General features: G+C 39.4%; 3 protein-coding genes across 4 annotated transcripts in view; all 3 read right to left on the bottom strand.

The window, feature by feature from the left end:
- The window catches only part of itga2.2 (integrin, alpha 2 (CD49B, alpha 2 subunit of VLA-2 receptor), tandem duplicate 2), a 30,987-nt gene extending 27,039 nt beyond the window's left edge, over window positions 1–3,948 (bottom strand). Inside the window, exons 1-6 of the mRNA XM_055161473.1 lie at window positions 3,790–3,948; window positions 3,052–3,175; window positions 1,886–1,995; window positions 1,710–1,801; window positions 1,465–1,579; window positions 57–184 (exon numbers count right to left, since the gene is read on the bottom strand). Of these exons, the coding sequence (XP_055017448.1) occupies window positions 57–184; window positions 1,465–1,579; window positions 1,710–1,801; window positions 1,886–1,995; window positions 3,052–3,175; window positions 3,790–3,835 (615 nt within the window). The 5' untranslated portion in view covers window positions 3,836–3,948. The remainder of the gene's footprint in view (window positions 1–56; window positions 185–1,464; window positions 1,580–1,709; window positions 1,802–1,885; window positions 1,996–3,051; window positions 3,176–3,789) is intronic.
- A 2,264-nt stretch (window positions 3,949–6,212) lies between these two features.
- Window positions 6,213–10,290, bottom strand: paip1 (poly(A) binding protein interacting protein 1). 2 transcript variants are annotated; one of them, XM_055161523.1, is made up of 11 exons: window positions 9,919–10,290; window positions 9,350–9,408; window positions 8,988–9,185; window positions 8,752–8,864; window positions 8,524–8,635; window positions 8,335–8,457; window positions 8,149–8,255; window positions 7,963–8,080; window positions 7,825–7,879; window positions 7,670–7,748; window positions 6,213–7,028 (listed from the first exon to the last, which is right to left on the bottom strand). In XM_055161523.1, exons 1-11 carry the CDS (start codon window positions 10,124–10,126, stop codon window positions 6,929–6,931), a joined length of 1,272 nt encoding a protein of 423 aa, XP_055017498.1. In that variant the 5' UTR covers window positions 10,127–10,290; the 3' UTR covers window positions 6,213–6,928. The 2 variants fall into 2 exon arrangements, with proteins under 2 accessions (XP_055017498.1, XP_020797608.1); XM_020941949.2 differs by having other exon boundaries at window positions 9,272–9,408; window positions 9,919–10,288.
- A 2,891-nt stretch (window positions 10,291–13,181) lies between these two features.
- Window positions 13,182–18,722, bottom strand: LOC110154064 (fibroblast growth factor 10). The gene is made up of 3 exons (XM_020918000.2): window positions 18,314–18,722; window positions 13,578–13,681; window positions 13,182–13,373 (listed from the first exon to the last, which is right to left on the bottom strand). The coding sequence occupies exons 1-3, from the start codon at window positions 18,720–18,722 to the stop codon at window positions 13,182–13,184; spliced, it is 705 nt and encodes a 234-aa protein (XP_020773659.1).
- Between the last annotated feature and the right edge of the window lie 1,872 nt (window positions 18,723–20,594).

The raw sequence follows: 20,594 nt of genomic DNA, 5'->3' as shown, positions 1-20,594 counted from the left end.
AGATTAAGCAGTGTATTATTTGTTATTTCTCAAATTTGATCTGAAAAAAGACAAACCCGTGTTTTGTCCCGTCCGATGTCAAGTGATGTTATCAGCTTCTTCACAAATTCATTCATGGGTTCCCATGGATAGATACTGTTAGAGCCATCCAGGACTATAACAATGTCCATAGGACTGCCACACTCTGCAAATGTTACAGCATTTAGTAAAAAATATTCTGCAATTTTAACTCTATTATTAGCATTATGATCAAAATATTGCACTGGATACACAATTAAATAATACAATATGTAACACTATCTACAAAATCATCACAAGGGAGTGTAGGGACCCGATCTTGCCCCCAATCTTAGCACTAAGCACAAGCGTTATGGAGGGGGTGTGTCCAGGTGGGGCTATACTTCGCTGCTGGAGGCTGGAGTGGGACGGTACAAGTGCATATATGGTGACGGCATCTGAACCAATCTGTGAGCACTGTGGCATTTAAAAGCACTGCCAGTGTGGGTAATGTCTGTAAACTTTGCCTTATTATCAAGCAGCAAAGAGGGAGTGGGGAAAGCTATATATGTGACAATAAAACAGCTCTGGAGCCCCACGATGCCAAGTACACACCAGCAGAGACGCCAGGAATATAGAATTTTGTGTGGGCCATGACAGAACTGACTGGGTTTGTGTTCCGAACACTCCACGCGCACATGTTCCCCTCTCATGTACGCACACCGCTATAAGCCCGTGCAACACGCACACATCAACCTTTTATAGTTTCTCTGTTCGTTTAAGACCAGTGTCTGTCTCATGTGCTCCCCATCCCACAGACCCACTGTTTTCTCGCACCCGCTCGCATCTGTCCTGGTAGTCCACTACCACGGACTCACCTGAGGTACGACTGTTGTTTTTCAGTGGACTAGTTTGATATTTATTTTTACTATTCTGGCAATTCACTGAATGCTCCACACCACGCCTTCAGTCTGCTTTGCTCCACCTGATATTCAGCCATGGCACACCTCTTGTTTAGAACTCCACGCCCCACACTTGTCTCTAAGTGCTAAGATTTGGGGCAAGATGGGCCTGAGGTGTTCCTGATGAAGCCTAAATCATGATCTATAGATGAATGGTGCTTTGTGGTCACCCATAGAAAATAAGACACTGGTCATTGCCAAATTGTGGCCAAATTGTGAGATTGTAAATTTCTTAATGGCCATAATATTACTCCTAATTTATGCATTTATGATTGTCCTCTGCAGCATGCATAGAACTGATCAGAGTAGAAATGGAGCTATTGTAAATTCAGCCTGGAAGACCTAACTTCGGTCCTGTCTACCTCACCTTATCTGCCCAAATTAAACTCTCATTTCCACTTCAGTTTGTGCCACACCCCACCTTTGCCCCAGCACTCCCCATCTCATTGTCCCCTTCACTAGCCTCATCATCTCTAAATATATCTAAATAATCAAAATATTTTACTTTGTACAGCAGGAGAGAATGCTGGTTGGGGTTGAAAGAGAGGACTCATTTTTGTGCAGATTCCTGGGTAGAAATCTTGATCACCACAGCGCTGCACCCACAGTGGACCACAAGTCTACCAAAAGCAAAGCATGTGAGTCAGTTTAAAGGTAAAATATGTCAAATTATAATCTGAAGTATTTATTTAGATGTGATTGTATTCATTTAATGTTAGCGCCTCTTATTTGTTGCCTATAAAAACATACCAGGTAACCTGTGACTGCAGGCATGCTGGTCAGGGTCAACCCAATGCTCATGTTGTTACTGATTCCAGAGACACCAGGTAAACTAACTGAATCTGAGGATAGAGAAATAATCAATTCATTGCATTGCTGGACCATATGATGTTTATGGATTTTAACAAAAACTGGTGAAACACTACCTTGGATATTAAGCTTGTCACACGTGTTTCTTGACCCTGAGATGGGACACTTGTAAATATCCCCCTTTCTATTTTGGCTGTATCCACTCCACGGAGCACCAACCAGCAGCCTAAAGAGATAAAAGTCTGAGTAGGCTGGATGATCTTAAGGCAAATTCTAACATGTTTAGATTTCTGGGCCCAACTATTGAAAAAAATTCAATACCAGGATTTTTTTTTTAGGTTTCTATGTCAACAAAATCTAAACATTTGATAACTTTTAAACTTTTAGTTTATTAAATGGTAGTTCAGGGAGTGCCACTTCTATGTTTTAACTCCCTCTGATCCTTCCAGTGCCTTATTTTGGATGCATCTAAACTTTAAGTTATGAAAAAGTTTTATTTCAGCATTATTTGAACTCTCCAAGCGTGTCTTCTGTTGACAAATATGATCAACTATTGCCGACTTTGCCGTCTGAAAAAAGTTATTCAGGATTTGTGAGAGCAAGGGAAAGTTAGATTTAAATACCTACTTCCTTCTTTCCCTGGGGAAGAAGTAACTTAGCTTTAGGGTAGGGTAGCTTTAAAATGTACTATCTCTTAATGAGGACTTAAGATCCAAGTTAACAATATCACTCACATACCACAACTGACAAGATGCAACAAGTGTAAACTTACTACATTCTTATTTCCTGTTACTCAGCAATAAGCTTTTCTCAAACTCAGCATCACCACACTGCCACACACCACATTAGTCAGTGATAATAACAGGTGAGATATTACACAATTGGAGGAAAGTTAATTCATTACTTTAAAAAAAATAAAATAAAGATTTACCTATAAGTTCTTAATATTTGTATTTGTTAGAGCATTTTATTACACATCAAATAACGTTATATAAAGAACTAAAGGAAGAAAGTACAATTGGATCAGAAGCAATTCAGTAAAATAGTAGAAGTTATTGATCAATTAAAATGAAAAAGGAAGTAATTATAATGTTTTTGTACAGCTGTAGTGGCAGCTATATGTTGCATTTCTGACAAGGTCAAACTGAATTATGATCATAATGTCATGTTGAATAAGTATATCAACATGTTGAATAAGTATATCAACATGTTGAATAAGTATATCATACAGGGTCAAATGTGTATTTTGAGCATTACACAATATATTATAAAATGGCCATACCATTTTCCTTCGTGGTTTGTTGCCTGTTGCACTGTATAGCCAAATTCTTGTTGTGTGGGTCCACTGAAAACCTGAGCTCCTGAAGTGCCAATGTTGAAGCAGTGTGAAGGCCAGACGCCACCAGCTGAAGAAAGAGAAGTGTGAAAAACAAGTTATTTGGCAATAGGTTTTAATAAAAAGGGAAGGTAACGTTAATGGTAATGTTAAAACATATTTTAGACTCCCAAAAAACAAAAACACTACAACCATGTCAGTACCAAACAGAATAAAAATGCATATCTGGAGAAGTCTAAACCTCCATGTATCCAAAGTTAAATTTTATAAAAGGCATCTAAAGCCACTGCCCGCAGTTCCGGCACACTTGCGTCAGATTGTGTAATTTGTGTTTGCACTGTGATGGGACAAGTTCTCACAGGCAGCACTCAGAAGAATGTGGTGGGCTGGTGGGCTTAGGTCATCTTTACGCACCTATCACGACCTTCATTTAGTACACTATCAAATATCACGCCAGTGCTATACCTGCAACTCTAATAATGGCACGATGCCACGGTTAAAGCCTACAGTCCGAAATGCCCACTGACAACTGTGGAAGCATTTGTTCAGCATTTAGTGCTGCCAAACTTTTGACAAAGTCGAGTGGAGATGACGAGAAATAAGTTAGACGAAACTACCTGAAAAGATAGGGCTTGAATAGATTTGACCGAAAAACCCACAAAGTCGTGTGTTTAGCTTGCTTACCCAGGAGAAGAAGGGTGCAGATGAATATCCCACAGAAGCGCTCCATCGTTGTGTGTGTTGTTGGAGCGCGAGGTGGTAATGATGATGGAGGCGTGGCGCAGCGCGCACGCTTCCTAAATATGGTTAAGTTACCTGTTTCTGGACTTTAAACGCAGAGAAGGGCGTAACTTCGTGTTGACTTGAGTCATGTCTGTTTTTATTCAGTAGCTGTCTGCATTATTTAATATCAGCGTAATCAAAAAAATAATATATGTCTAATTGTAATGCCATTCGCATTTTACGCAGACATTTTAAGCAGTTTACAGAGTCATAAACAGTAGGCCTACAAACTAGACTCTAACAGTGTTTTAAGACTGAACTATCGTTGTTAATGACTGACTAAAAAGTATATAAATAATACATAAATAAAGCAATTTGATGTAGGTATTTAAAGCAAAACATCAAAGCTAATCTTAAACCGCTCCAATTAGTACTATGTGTGCGCGCGCGCGTGCAGACAGAGTGAACGAGGGGCAAAGACAGGATGTTGAAACAATTGTCCCTCTCTTTTCATTTTCAATTGGACACTTCTTTTCAAATTGCTCCTCTGGAAAGAATTCACACAACAGACATAAGAACCACTGTGTTTTATTGTGGCGCACAAGTTTAATGTACATTTCAATAACTTTAATAATACTAATGGTCAACTTTGAAGATTTGGGTTCAGTGGGGGTGTGGAATTGAATGCTTGGAATCATTATAACTACAGACTACTAACAGGCGCTGAAAGATTTTAATGTAGCCTATGCTTAAAAAAACGTTTTAACAAAGAATTCGAGTGGTTCCGGTTAGTAATTATCATTTTGTCCCTGTCATGATCTTTGTTTAGCCATGATTCATGTGTAAGTCACCCACTTTTTCAAAGGATAGTGACACACTTCTTGGAAAAAAGGTTTTGTTTAAAATTAATTGTGAATTAACTTTTTTGTTTTTCGGTGTCAGGGTAGTTTTTAGCCACAATTTACCGTGCCAATAGGACACTAAAGATATTTTTTGTGTTATTTTTTTGTTGTTGCTTGATTACCACTTTTGAGATGGAAATTCCCACATGTGTGAATCAGAAGTGAGATAATGATGATACATAGCAGGCCTATGTGCTGCTTTTCATTCTGAGATTTATTTTTTTTACAGCTACACTTTAAATAGCTACCAAGATAAGTGATCAAGATCCCAACTTTTAAAACTCTTTTACTACATATATCTCTAGACACTAAAGGCCCCATACGCAAATCAGAACTGTGTAATATGCCATTGGCAGTATGGGTTTAAGTGGAAACACTGACCTTACTACAGCTGTCACATTTTCAAGCTTGTTTGCGTACCCCAGCTTTGCCTTTTACAAAACATAAAAAATACACAAACACATACTTATGAGTCAAATTATTTGCCAAATTGTAAGTAAATAATCATATGTAGTTGTGAATGCTGTTTGGATTGTGGTACTAATCCCAATTTTTCACCACTGTGTGCTGACCAAAGCGAATGCCGGACTAATGCAGGGTGAGCCAGACTGTCCACTTACAAAGAGGCTCATACAATGAATATCTACAGAGCGCTCGACAGAAGTCATATGTTATATTCAATATGACTCAATACATTTTCTTTGTATAGATTTTTTCTAGGTACAGAGGCAGCCAAACCAAATAGAAATTAAATCAAATGTGTGAATTTGTTATTTAAAAATGTAAGACTCATATGGCAATCCATTATAGAAAAAAAAAAAAAAACAACAACAAAAAAACTAAAAACTATTGCCTAGAGTGTCAACATTCTCTGAAGAAGTCAAATGCAGTAAGTAGAGTTAATTTATTTGTGGTAAGCTGTGTTACCACAAATAAACAAACTCCCCACTTCTCCATTCCACTTAATATTTGACAAACAAAATGCTGTCTCACTTAATTGTCTCTTGTGGTGAACCACATACAGATTATTTTGTGATGCTATGGTCCAGAAGAAGACTGATAGTTAATACGGTTACAATTGTGATAGTCTTTTGATGCATCTTCACTAAAGGCAAAAGGGTGGGTGCAACTAATCAGAGAATGTCTTTAAAGGAATTATATGAAGGCCATAAACCCTACTCTCTCTGCTAGTGTACACGTACACAAACACGCACGTTGGATTTCCATGCTTGAGGACACTGACTTGCAGTCATTTCCGAGGCCTTTCCAAATGTATAGATTTTAGGCACAGGCTTTCTAATCACGTCATCAAATCACACTCAACGCTAAAGAATATGGAGTTATCATAGCTATATGGCTATCAAGAGCAAGGTTACGTGACCACTAGAGGGCAGCAATACACCTCAAATGTTGATGTTTTGCCTTTTTAAAAGGCAATTGTCACGTGTTAATATTGTACGCTCATTAAATGATCCGCCACACTTTACATTATAAAGTTGCTTTTTATTGCAGGCAAACAAAATTATTAAATAATATATACAAACTATAAAACAACATTCTTTGTATGGGCTCTGAGAACAAACAGTCTTTGAGATTCGGGATAGAAAAAGATGTCTCACCTTTTGATTAAATGAAATAGAAATTTAAAGCTACATTTAAAAAATAGCCTTTGCATTCCTAGTTATCTTCCATAAAACTTTAAAATGCAAAAACTACAGTATTTTGTTTATGGGCACTTGTAAAGTGCAGCCAGGTTTACACAAAGCAGGAGAACCTAACAGTATTGGCAAGTTTCAAATGTACTCATACTGGATGTATGCGCATTTTATGTAAATGATGAACTACTAGACCCATTTTAGTGTCACAAACCAATAGTAGTTGACTTTTTGGCCAGTGACCTCAGAAATACAATTTTTGAACAAATTTGATTTATCTAAACACAATCCACAGCACACATCTTCTATATTGGCATTTGGTTGACTTTCTTCGAAAGGTAAAAGACAGAAAACTTAAAACACTCAACAGAGCAAACATTTATCCCAGTGATTGTCCCCAGTTTCTGATGCAACACAGCTGACTAAAAAGGGTCAGTGCAACTATAAACAGCTTAAAAAAAACACCAGCTTGTAGTAAACGTTTGGGCTATTTGTTGTTATTCTGTTAAATTTTCCAGCATCTTACGTGATATAAACATGAGCCTACTGAGAACCACGATTCTGGTGCTTTCGTTCAGTTTCTAAACAAAAGCTCTCAAAAGCTTCTTCTATTTCCGGCTCCATCTCATCTTCAAAGTCAAAGCTGAAATAAGACAACACAGGACTTTAGACATTTTATATTTTTTTATATTTTAGTTTTAGTAAGTGTTTTTGTTAGAGACGGCCTCATTTCACAGTGGTGAGAACAGCTAAAACCTGGTTAATCCCTCTTTTACAGCACACTGCTGACCAAAGCTGAGAGGAGGCACTACAAGCCCTGGTGAATAGTGGATCAGTCAAACACATTACAGGGCCTCACCAGTTCTTATGTGAATGGCTATAGTGTTCTAATTACTTATACGATTTGATGACACTTATGTGACACTAAAAATATTTAAAAAAACAAACAAAAATATTCAGAACCGTGGAGTCCTGTGACACTGCTTTAGAAAGTTGTGCGGTAGTCCTAGTACAAAACACTACCACTTTTAAAAATATTGTTTTATATCATTTTTAATTCTTCATATGATGTTTTATGTGTCAAGTTATTGATTAATAGAGCATAGGTACTTAAAAAAACTATTTGATAGCAATCATTGTTTAACTGGTGCATAAAAACATACCCAGCCTTAGTTATGAGACTACTAGAGACTATTAGATTATTTAAAAAAATCTATGACATTTATAGCAGATGTTTATCTCACGTATGTGGGACTGGTTACAGGGCCCATAATGGTTACTTACCCTTCAGAGCCATTTTCTCCATCCAAATCATGGAAATAATTTTGTTTGTCCATAATTTCTTGGTATCTCTCAGCAAAATCTGAAAATAAATCATAGCTGAACTGTTTGTTTTCATTTTATTATGCAACTTCATAGCAAAAAAAGAAAATCCATACCAGGATCTGCTGCAGTAAAGGGAGTGCCATCTTCAGTGTAAAATATGGGTTCATTCTACAAAAGGAAAGTTATGAAAAAGTTAGAGCACATCAAACCTCAACAAAATCAATATGAGAGGTAGCAGAAAAAAACATTACCATGAAGTAGTTGGGATCATTATCTGGTGTGGCGCTGCTTGCTACTGTGGCACTTTTTACTCTGCCCCAGTCACTAGATCTCAGCTCGACCAGTTTCAAAAGCATTTGCCGTACATCTCTGTATAACATTAGAGTCGTGTTCAATTTATTTCAACCATAAACGTACTCTTAATCTAGGATACACACCGACTACATGTAGCATCTAGTAAAACAGTCTCTATTCTCTGTATAATTTCATCCATGTGTGTTTGCCTTCTACTCTTCCACTCATCATCTAAAACCGAGCCTGTGAGCTGTGCAAAAGAATACAGAAATGTTGAATAACAGATTTGGAAACATATTTTCTTCTGTAAATAATAAAACATTTTTGACCTTAAGAAGTTTGACAGCACAGATGAGATTAGCGTCCACAGGATTGGAGAGGAGACTGATCATGAGATCTTTGAGTGCAGTAAGAAGAATCTGAGCCCTTTCAGTCCCTTTGGCACCTTTAACCTAAAAACAGATAATAATTAGTGCAATGCAAGGTTGACAGTTCACTACAATTAAGCTTAAACTTACCTCAAGGTGAAGGTACAGCTCAGCCAAAAAGAGCACATAAGAATGAAACCTTTTTTGTGTCTCAGCATCTCCCCAAACAGCTTTATCCCTTTGCTCATATTCAGTTTGACATCTGTAAATATTAAAACTAGGTTAAAAATGACAGCATGCCTCAATTACAGGATAAAACAGCTAGCCTCTTGGAGTATCATCATACCACCATTATCAAAGAACATAAAAGTAAATTACCTTATCAAGAGAAGCTGGCGAAAGTTGCCTTTTGCTGTGCTTATAGTCAGATGATGGGATAAGTAATTACAAAGCCTTGCACCCATGTAAGAAAAGTTTGGGATTTCAGTAGACTAGAAGGAAGAACAACAGAACATAATACCTCATCCTACACCACCAAAAGAGCAATTAGATATTTAGACCTCATTACTGCATAATGGTGCAACACAAATAAAGACACTCAGTGAGACTCAAACCTTAGAGTAGATGAGCTCCACTAGCTCCTGTAGCAACTCTTCAGTAGAGACATAAGAACTGAGCATGTTTGTTATGTACTCAATGTCCGTCTCGAAAGACCCAGGCGAAGAGCTCAGGTGGCCAAGGAAGTCTGTGACCATGTCTGCCAAAGTTGGTTCATTATAGTAGGCATCTCCTTCATCATACAAGGGGGTTTCCTGTAGTGAGTAAAACATTATTGCCTAAGTGCACTGTATGGGTATTATATAATTCTTAGTTATATGAGAATTATATAATAATTTACCTCATATGTGAAAAACCCAGAGGGAACAAACTCTGGCGCATTTGCAGAAAGTTTTGACATCTTGACAATAGAACTGACCTCATTGTACACGGGAGTACTTTGGGGATATTGTTGAGTCTTTTTTGGACAGTTCCAATCTGAAAGAGCAAGGTCACATTGTTTGTTAACACACACAGGAGACTGATAAAAATCCTGCTCTACCACATGATTTTGGGTTTTCTAAACAAGGTACACTATACATTGACACATAGATAAATCCCATGAATCTGACACACTGGGTTTCCATGATTCTTGGAGATATTGATTACATTCACTTCCTGAAGACTGATCCTAACCCTAACCATAGATTCTACTTGCCTAACCTTAACCCTAACCCTAACCTATTTCAACCCATATCTGAAGTGAACTTAAAACAATGTTGTTGATCTAGTAATAGAGGCTATATGTCAGGTCAGGGGCACATGATTTTTGTCCCCATAAGGGTGACAGTCCCCATTATCTAAGTGTGTACAGATTTTAGTTTAGTTTACGTGATTCATACCCGCCCACACGACAGAGAACCTTAAGCTGTAAACAAAACTGAAAGTAGCAGGGTGCTGAGGCTAGTCTGGTTAGCACTGGTGCCCCTGCAGCACTGCTCCCGGTACCTGAGCCTGTGTCGGCGCCGCTGTTTGGGCTGCTGGTGCTCTCGGGAGGAGGAGGGCAGGTTCGCGGCTGTCTAAGCGGTTCCCTTTGGATGAAAATAGGAGATTTGGCTTCTTCTTCCGCCGCTGAAGCGCCAACTGGGAATCCGTATTCTCCTGGATTTACACGGCTTCTCCCTGCACCCGGAGCTCGGTCAAAAGGATCGTTCATGCTGACTGACAACTTATTATTCTTACAACAGCATTAGAAAAAGATTCAATAATCGCTTCCGTTACGATTTCCCTCTCGCGTGTTTCTGTCTTTCCCCCTGAATCAGACACAGCTTATCTCTCTTCCATGTTGGTTATTGGCTAGTCTTTGGAGAGCACTGTGAGCTGTGTACACAACTTTTAGCCCACTTCCTTTTACAACCACTAACAGGCTTAGATAGCGAAACAAAACTGCTGCCATCTAGTGGTGTGGAGGGGATAAAGTTATTTCCACAAAACTTGGACGTTAGCTTGATAAAGGGTACGAATCAAGTAATCACAGTTTATTTTTACAGATGTCCTTGATATAAGTACATGCTACAAGAATAATAAATTAATTACATAACGCATTTTGTGATTACAGAGCCTCTGACTTGCATCTCCTCACCTTGCAAGAGTCAATAGCTGCCCACTGCAAACATGTGTTGCAGACCTGTCTGTGTAAGTAGGTCTATTCATTAGTTGTTTTGCCCCCCGGTCATTTTCCACTTGTTTCGCAAACCTGGATCACATTATGCCACAGAGAAACTCCAGCCAGAAATGTTCAGACCCACTTTGATAAAGGATTACGACGCTCATTTTGTGTTATTGCAGTTTTTCCCTCTGTGCCAGTTTCTTGGAGAAAGTTCAAACATTCACAGGTCTGGAATGAAATGGATGTGAAATGCCAACTGGATTGGTGTGCATAGGAGGTGTGTTTACATTCTTTCCACCATAGCTAAAATGTAGATTATTTTTTAGTCTGGGGGGTTTAGGCATACAAGAAAATTTTGATCTGGAAAATCACTTTTAAGAGAATCATGCCTGAATTATAAATCAGGTTAGTTTTAGAGTCCTGAGGTGTAATGTCCTATTGGCCCCAGTGCTCACTGCCAAATGCCATGGAACTTGTTCAAGCTTTTACCATAGAAAACCATAACCTTGGACCCTATGCTTTTCACAGATGAGAGAAAATTCACCCTACATGCCACATACGTGTAAAGCCATGCCTGTAGCAGCTTTCATCAGGACTGGTTTGTTAGTCAGACGGTATGGTTTGAAGAAAGAGCCATGAGTGAGTGCATATCTAAACCAGGGCACATTGAATGCCTAATGTTAGACCCCACATTTGTGCAGTGGGACCTGATTCCCTTAAAACATCTTTGGGATATTGTAGATTGGCTCTTAGTTCTGACAAGTTGGATCTCATACTGCTCAGTGGTACCACGGTTCACCCTGTATTTTATAGATTTATTATTAGTTAATGGTGAACTTTCTAGTGGAGGGTCCACTACTGGTCTCCATTGAGATGCTATTGTTTTGTCTTAAATTTCCCCATCCATCTTGCATTTAGTCAATTAATGTGTTACTACTGCTAAATTGCCTTGACATGTATTCTACTATGAGCTGTCAGCTCTCCATAGATCTGACCTGTAACTTGATCTAGTGGCATCATCTTCTTGTCTACATGGAGATAGATATATTTTTGAACATTCCAAGCAAAGTAATAGCAAATCCACTGAGACAAACAGGTGGCGAACCCTCCAACAGAAATGTTACTTACGTTTGTACCTTTGTAGACTAGAACACACAATTGAGATTCTGCTATAAACAGCAGTCATTAAGTCTGCTTGTTCTGAGATCTTGTCTTTTCTATGTCAGTTGTCCCTTCAAATTTTAATGGCTTTGCAGAGAGATGCTCAAACGGGACGGTGGGGTGGGGGGGGTGGAGGGGGTCCGGAAGCCTGTGGTGTTAATGCTCGCCCCACACTCTTTTGATCTGGCATTGAGGCAGCTGCCATTGATTAGTGCGTTTGTAGATGATTACTGGGGGAAGTGGGTGGTCACACATGGGTCACATCCCCATTCACCCTCCATCTCCAACATTCAAGGCATGTGACCATCAATCAATTTAGAAATTAACCCTGACATTATTTTAAGATTATCACTGGAATTCAGAAGCTACTTTATCTGATATCTGTCATCTATACTCGTCTATTCGATTATAAATCTGTATGTGAATCACTTTTGTTTTGAAACAAAAAACATTACATTGTAGCTGGTAATATGGGTACTGTATGATCACTATTTCTGTATTTTGTCACATTACTGTTAGCAGGTACACTGGCTCTATACTTGGCACAATAACTCAATTTGAGGTCCAATATGTTGAGGTGAGCAAAATTATGATAAGCTATAAATCACTGAAACTATCCAATACCACTGAACGATAACTCTAAAGCACAATAACCAGAGTAGACCCTTTTCTCAGTGTACAATACTAAGAAAGTCATGACCTGCAACAAAAAAGACAAACATTGTTGCATCTTCTTTTATTGAATAAGATGATATAGTCATTACTGTGACAAGCCTAACTGGCTGTCTTTTAGCCCTTGCATCTCCAGAGAACATTGACAATAATGGGTCCATATTGATGGTTAGCACAGCATCGGCAAACCTGTACAATTGAATTACCTTCCTACATTCTGAGTTTGCTCTACAAGCTTCCTGTTTGTTTAGAAACCAGGGCTACACAGGCAAACTAATGTCTCTACACAGTCAGCAGCAGTGTTGAGGAAATCACACAACTTTTAGAATTTTATTTTCTCTTAAAGTTCCTATAAAAAGTACAGAAGGCAAAGATTAGCTTGTGAGAGCAACCCTTCAGTTAAATATCTCTAAAAATAAATAACAACATTACAATTAAAACACAGGTAAGGATGCTGAAATGTATGTATTTCTTGCTGTTTAATCCAACCACAACAAGTAGAGTCTCACGGGAGAAGGCGATTATAAATAACACAATTTCTGTCCTTTAGCTTGGTCTTGTACTGTGCAGATCAGTTTTAGTTCATTTCAGTCCAGTTTGGCCCCAAATAATGATAAATATTGCAAACTGTGCCAAAGTTACAAGATCTTCTGAATGGGGAATTTCTCTTTAACAGTAGTGCTTTGGCCCTCTTGCATCGTGTATTGTCTTCATCAACAGTGCTCTAACATTGCAAATCCCTTTGTCCATTGCACTATTGTTACTCAGGTCACACCAGTATTGGGAGAAAATGTGTGGCTGTGTTCTTTCGGCGACTCTTCTTCCCTCGCAGTGGCTTCCCGTGGACATTTAGGCCCACAAACATCTGCCTCTTCTTGTTCCTCCACTCTGCAGAAGCGTAAGTGTTGTAGCCGTTCTCCTCAATGCGCTCCTTAAGGGTGCAATCAACATTAAACTCCCTCTGAAAAACAGTGGACATCAGTGTTAGTCTCGCAATTTACGACACGCTAAGTTGCTGTGTGCTTTGTGCAGCTGGACTGGGTTGTAATTCAGGGTTGACCTAGCTAGAGGAGTAAAGATAAGGGTCCCTTTGATAACAGCAGAAGAATCTAGCACTATCTCTCTTCCTAAAGCTTTTAGATTGACCCCTGACCAGAATACTCACCGCTCCATACAGTTCCCCCTTCCTGTTGAGGGCCAGATAGTAATTGCTGTGCAGGCCTCTGATGGCCACCACCCCCACGTCCACAGATGTGATTTCCAGAATACCTACAATGCAAAAAAAACCCATGATGAAATCTAAACGTAAACAATATTTGTTTTTCCTGCTTATTAGTAATGATGGCCCTGTCCTATAGAGGAGGGAGAAATCAAGCATTATTGTATTGCTGTTGCTGTTTTTGAGATTTGCATATCTCTTCTGTAATACAAACTGTTTTAAAAAACTACAAGTGCGCTCAAGGTTGAAAAAAGGCTGCATAAAATAAGAACAGTAACTTGAGTGTACAGTGTTCTATTTCTGCACAGTTGTGTTTAATTTGATCTAATGTCTATTTATTTTTGTGCAATATTGAATCACACCATGTCATTTACAGGCACTTTTTTGCACATTTCTGATAGATAGTCATTATTGTTTATGAATATCCCTAAAACATTATGACATAATTCATACTATTACCTCACTAAAACTTTAAAGTAAATCGCTCAAGGAGAATGTTACCTTTTCATTTCAAGTAATTTCACCATTATTGCAAACATCCACCTCAGCTTCCACTTAAGCAACAAATTGCTGAAATGTTGTCCTGTGGCTCAAAATTAATTGCTTGCTTGTAAAGCACCATACAAACAAATGTCTCCTCTAACAGTGTTTAAAGTTGCTAATTTATACTTGTGGTAAGAAGAGACGGGGTACGCTGCAGCTTGCTGTGAATATTTGTGTGTCAGTATTAGAGGTCAAAGAGATATGACTTCCTAACATGTCCTTTGACCACAGCACCCTCTTGTCTCATCCCATGCTATTTCTCGCTCTTAGTTTGTTCAGATCCATGGGTCCTTTTCTGACTTCCTGCACTCATACAGAATCTGCACACATGCACAGCGAGGGTACGGGGGTGTGAAGTGCACATGTGATGACACGCTTTGATCACTTAGCCCACCCTTCTACCTCTGTGACTTAGGCCTAGTTTGGGACCTCTGCATCCTTTATATGAACAAACTGTGAATGGAGCAGGTGTGAGCCCAGAGATCAATGAACTTCTTAAAGATACAGCGACTTTCCTTGACGTCCATGAGGTCTTGACGGTATCAGTTTCTAGTTCAAACAGTGGCACCTCGGGGCAGTGCGGTCTGAGGCGGCAGTGGAGCCGGTGACACAGTGGCCATTGAAGATCTGAGAGGAGCTGCTTTAGGTGGATCGGGTATCCGCGCTGAAGTGAGCATGTAAGACAATCTATGGCCGTCTCTGGCTGCTCTGTAAACATGGGCCGGATAAAAGCCAGGAGAACAGAGGAGCCATGACAGTGAGACTGGGGGTGGAGGGAGGATTAGAAAGGCTGTAATGATCACTGATCAAAGTTAAGCACCGGAGGCAGGGGCGAGACAGGTTGTATATATACACACATGCACACCCACACGTGCACGCCCACACACACAACAGACTGCAGCAGGTGAATCAAACTCGGGCCCCATTCACGGCTCACAGCTGAAAGCTTGGCCCAAGAGACTGAAGAAATGCGCTCATTATGTCTGAGACTATGGGAAAATGCTATAACTAAAAACACTCCCAGCACATTAAAACATCAATCTTTAATTGTGATAATTGTTTAGTGCGGGCCACATTTTGGAAACCCTCTCTTGTATCCTGAAGCCAGGCAGTTTCAGCTGTTTACCCAGGGAGATGGTAGTTTTCCCCTTTGCATGCTTTTTCCTAATGTGTGGCTTATTTGATATGCTCTGTTTGGAGTTACAGCACTAAATGGTGCGTAGGTTGTGGAATAGAGGTGCACTAGAAAATTAAAGGTGGTTTTTCCACAGTGGCATGCCAAAGAGCATGTGCTTCACAGTTTGTACCATTATTTATCCTCATCCTAGTTAGACTCTCTGTGAAACACATACATTACATGTATGTGTATGATGTTGTAATAAGCCTACATGAAGTCTGTACTTGACGGTCATGTTTTGCCTCGTCGTTCTAACCAATTACGAAGTCCTATGTACACAGCAACTGGAAAAGTTGACCCTGGTTGAACTTAACCATGTACTTGTTTCAGAGGTAAACTATAATTTATTGAATTACTTTAACTTTATTAAGCCAACACACAAAATCTGTTACGACCTTGTATTACAGCCTAATAATAACTTTGATTGTGATCCCACTCTGAAGTGGGATCAGTTGATGCCCCTTTGCACCAGTTTGCCCACCTCATAATCTGCCTTTTAAGTCTGTCTCAGCAGTCTCTCAGAGAGCTGCTTGTATAAATGTACTCAGCTGTGAATCATAGATAGTTTGAGCGGCGCGTGTGCAGGGCTTCTCCACTGGCTTGTATCTGGCTCCCTATTTGGTTGGCTGTGTAACCTCGGCACAGTCTTGCGGTGAGCTGGAGAGCCATGTGGGACAGTTTTGCGCTGGCATCCTCATAAATCCGTGGGAGTCTAGATGCTGGCTCTGTTACAGACGAGAGCTGGGTTCTGGCCGGGCCACAGACAGCAGCCACCACGCCTTACAACACCTCGCTACAAGCCTGAAGCTGCACTATCAATTAAACACAGCATCTATGGTTTGATTTGGGCAACATTTAAGCTAGAAGATGTACCAGCTTATTTGATAGATACTATGGGATGACTACTTCACTGAAATTTAGTTTTTTTTAATTGTCATTTTAAATAAAATTTTAATTATTTAGATCTACTTTTACACATGGGTTAGGCTTAATTAAAGGTGCATTATGTAACATTACTGGTGGAGCATCCATTACCATCTTGATTCCTTAGACATGTTATTGCTTTGCTTAAAATGTTCCACAGTAAAAAAAAAAAAAATAATAATAATAATGGCGACACGCTAGGGATGCTACCAGCCAGGCCAAGTTACAGGTCAGATCTGTTTAGAGGTGATCCCGCTCACAGTACGAAAGTTATGAAGAAAGACTGAAACAATAAAACATTGCAATTAAATGAACACTAGATACTGAAGTTTAATTCCATACAGAGGAACATTTTGGCCTAGCAATACATCTCCATGGAAACGAATTTGTGACATAACCTCCTCCCGAAAAGTTATATAGTACAACTTTAATACATTTAAATAAGGTTGTGCAACTGTAAAGTAATGCTATTTTTTTGTTCTGTAAACCAAATTATTTTAGTGTCCTATCACACTTTCCAATATATATTGAGAATTTCTTTAGATTTTTAGTTTTTTTCCCACCAGCCACCATTTCTGTGCTGCACACAGGTAGTTTGTCTTCCGCTCACTGTAGCCAAATGTGATATTTTGTCACTTGAAGGGAGCATAGTAGCCACACAAAGGACATCATCCCTGGGATCATGTCTGGCCTGGGGCTCCGCACACAAACTGGGGCCACCTCTGTGTAGTATCTTTTACCTGCTGAACCTGATCCATACACATATTATTGTGCACTGAGCCCCTTGGGACTGCACTGTTTGATGGCACCACTATTGATACTGAAGACGGCTTTGATGTGGCCACAATAACACTCAGCCATGTCATTCATGAACTTGTATTTTACTCTTTCATTTGCTTTTTACTTCTAACCTACCGAAAATGTTAATATCCATTTTAGTTTAGCCAGTTAAAAGAAACCCATAAACTTTATGACAAAAATCACACACCATTACAGTGATAAACTCCTGTACTCAAAGTAGTTGGAAACACCATAAAACCTTGACAGAGTAACAGTAAATAAGCTTCCCTCTGTTGTGACCTTGTCAAAATAAACATCACCCTTGACGTTTCCCCTTAAGTCTCTTAGATCAGTTGTGGTTTGTTTGTCCCATAGGAGCCTTAAAATCATCATATATTTCCATGTTTGTAATGGCATGACAAGTCTGTGTGTGTGTTTTAAGGTAAATGAGCTCTGCTCTCAATGCCATGGACTGGCGGGAAGGTTAGGACACTAATGTCATTTCACTCACCAATATAGTCCAAACATACAACACATAATCGCCCTAAAGATGTGTTCTCCAAGTAAGCCCATCAAGTGCCCTAAACAAACATGTCAGAAGTCACTTTGTAATTTACGTGGCGCTGGCGGGCAGGCGGGCAGGCGGGCATTTTGAGTGGGAGAGTGAGTGAGATGCAGAAACGGTCCAAAGGCATTAATACAATTGACATGGGCATCCTCCCCTTGTGCTGTTTGTTTTATCTGCCCTGTTTACCCTAGGCTGTGAACACAACCTGATAACAGTGCACTTATCGGGCCCTGCTCCTCTTTAGTCTCCTCACTGCTACCATTATTGTGCTGAGTGTTTGGATAGCAGAGATATCTGAGGGATGCCTGGATTCAAACAAAAAGGCAAGACTATTCTGAGCAGTGGCTGCACCATCCAAACAAAGATGGAATTGCTATACCCAATTGTTGTGAGATTGTATCAAATGCATGTACTGAATTTAAGTATGCAAATTCTGTTTTACCATTTAAGTTGACCTTAAGATAAACTGGTAAATACTAAGCATTTGTTTTCTCACACTGCATAGTTTGAGATGGTTTGAGACAATGTCAGTAGAAACACATTTACAATTTACACTTACATCTCTAAGCTTTGCTTATAAACGCAAAATATAATGCAAAAAAGTAGAAATTTATTTTTTTTAATTATAATTTGCAAAAAGGCATCCAGTGTGTTTATATAATGTCTGGTTAATAATGCTCTGTTACTTACTAAAGGGATCATCCTTGCTTTTTGTTCCATTGACATTTCCATTTTTATCAATCCTTAGGAAAAACTTCTGGAAAGAGAAGAGCTTCCTCCTCCGTATGTCTCCTAGGAGATGGTTGTAGCTGCGCACATGTCGGCCTTGTGGCCCCCCAGCGCGGCTGGTATGGCTCCCGCTTGCCCTGGTCCATGCAGCAGCCTCTGTATTTGAAATGTTCAGTCCAGTGGTGGGGGACACGTGTCTCTGTGTGTCTCTGTGTACACTCTTACATGCTGCTCCAGGCAGACAGAAGCAGGACATAAGCAGCAGAGTGAGCACCAGGGCCCAGGGCAGTGAGGGGAGCAGAGCGCATGTGGTCCGACCCCCACAGCCAGCCCCAGCAGCCTTACTCCCAATAGCTGCCCATCTGCTCATGGTAGAGTGCGGAGTGCCGGACTGGAGGCAGCCACGGAGCCTGGGACATGCTGCTGGGGGCCACAAGAGGCTGAGAGGGCAGGGTGGGGGCCCTCCACAGACCAGGCTGTCTGAAGTGAGCTCTGCACAGTCCAAGCCACACAGCACATGAAGAAGTTTTAAAATGTTTATTGTGCTCCAAATTCAAACCCAAAAGAAATTTGAGCTTTCCAGTTATTCAGTTTAAAATAATAATAAAAATAATAATAATGATAATATTGAAAAACTTAATATCCACAAAAAAGAATTTCCATCAATTCAAATCCAAACTCCAAAGAGCTGCAAGAATATGCACCAAAATATTCCTTAGAGAGATGTCCAAACTCACACGTGGTTTCTCATAATGTTAAATAGTCCAAAGAATTCCTGTAGATAGAAGCCCGTCCAGTTCTTGTGTCTCTTGGAGCTGCGTCTCTTCACATCTTCTCTCCCTCTCTGTCGCTCTATCCCCAGATGACTCCACCCTCAGAAGACTGTCTCTGATGTGAGGGTCCTACGACCGCCAGTGCTGCTCTTTCTCCCAGAATCCTCTGCGGTGAGTCCAGGCATGGTCACTCTATGCCTAAAGCATTGTGACACTAAACAAGAGTGTGCGGAGTTCTGTGCTGTAGTAGTTTGATCCCTCCCTTCTCGACTTCCCCTCTCACATATGGGAGCCAGTGGTGCTGTGTGCGTGTATGTGTGTGTGTGTGCGTGTGCGTGTGCGTGTGTGTGTGTGTGTGCCTACATGTGAGAGAACCAGACTGGAGTGGGAGAGATGATAGCTGTATTTATCTGAGCTGAAGGTGCAGGGCTGACTGCTGTTGTCTGGTACGTTAGATGAGATATGGCACACATGCTTATTATATTTAATAGAATAGATTCATTGTCATTGTAAAAACTATGATGTACAGTTACCCAAAATGAAGAATCAGAAACAAAAAGTGAAATATGAAATGCTATAAATAAAGAATAGACACTCATTTACGTGCCTTCACCCTTCTGTGGTTGTGCAGTGATGGAGCTTGTGGGTTGAAGCGGCTCTTTAGTCTATTTTTACTCAAAACTAGATGTATAAACAAAATCTTCTAATGATCAGACATTAGCATTTCTCATTTCATTCAGTTACAAAGATGATGAGAGTACAATACACAACAATCAACAGTAAAATTTGACAAAATTATACAATCAAGACAAAAACAAGACAATTATTTATAACTGTGAAAATTTGTTTCTAGGAAGTTGTCAGAGAGGTGCACACGCTACAACTGTAAATCTGATTTTCCAGTTTTATACCTCAGTGCTAATTTTTAAAAAGACAACAGAATGTAACAACACATATTATTACTTTTTTAATATATTGCTGTACTAGTTCTGATATAGATCAAGACCATTCTATAGCTCTTGATGAGGTCCAATTTTGTCGACACCCAGTATCTATATAAATTCATGTCAGTATGAAATTTTTTTGAGACCAGTTTACTGATTGATGAAGTACTCAGTTTTAAATAAAACTACAGAAACATGGCCAAAAGATTATTCAAGTAAAAGTATCACATGAAAAAAAGTAAAACTTAAAAAAATATATTTTTAGAATTAAATTAAATTATATTTAGTAGTGATTCTGATTTAAAACAAATTACGAGATTCAGTTCAATTCTTAATTTTTCTAGATGTTTTTGTGTTTTTGTTTGTTTGGTTTGCTCAAAGTTTTGACAATAACTGAAATTAAATGTGCTAAAATAAGTCTCAGACATATCAGCAGAAAAGTAAAGTACTTTAAAAAATGTCATGGAGTAGAAAGTACAGAAATATGCTCTCAAATGTAGTGAAGTAAAAGTAAACTTATCCATA

Source organism: Boleophthalmus pectinirostris, unplaced genomic scaffold (assembly GCF_026225935.1).
Source record: "Boleophthalmus pectinirostris isolate CB_2022bp ecotype Guang Dong unplaced genomic scaffold, ASM2622593v1 HiC_scaffold_4, whole genome shotgun sequence".
Lineage (NCBI taxonomy): Eukaryota > Metazoa > Chordata > Actinopteri > Gobiiformes > Gobiidae > Boleophthalmus > Boleophthalmus pectinirostris.
The sequence above is the reverse complement of the archived record's forward strand: the minus strand, read 5'-3'. Positions and strand labels throughout refer to the sequence as shown.

Bases quoted from the DNA above. Each gene is read 5' to 3' on its own strand.
- paip1 (XM_020941949.2), bottom strand. From the start codon at position 10,126: ATGAACGATCCTTTTGACCGAGCTCCGGGTGCAGGGAGAAGCCGTGTA. The intron at 9,409-9,918 runs GTACCGGGAGCA...TTGCTCTTTCAG, and splicing joins CGGCGCCGACACAGGCTCAG to ATTGGAACTGTCCAAAAAAG. The intron at 9,186-9,271 runs GTAAATTATTAT...TACTCACTACAG, and splicing joins CTGGGTTTTTCACATATGAG to GAAACCCCCTTGTATGATGA.
- LOC110154064 (XM_020918000.2), bottom strand. From the start codon at position 18,722: ATGAGCAGATGGGCAGCTATTGGGAGTAAGGCTGCTGGGGCTGGCTGT. The intron at 13,682-18,313 runs GTAAGTAACAGA...TTTGCATTGTAG, and splicing joins AAGCAAGGATGATCCCTTTA to GTATTCTGGAAATCACATCT. The intron at 13,374-13,577 runs GTGAGTATTCTG...ACTGTTTTTCAG, and splicing joins AGGGGGAACTGTATGGAGCG to AGGGAGTTTAATGTTGATTG.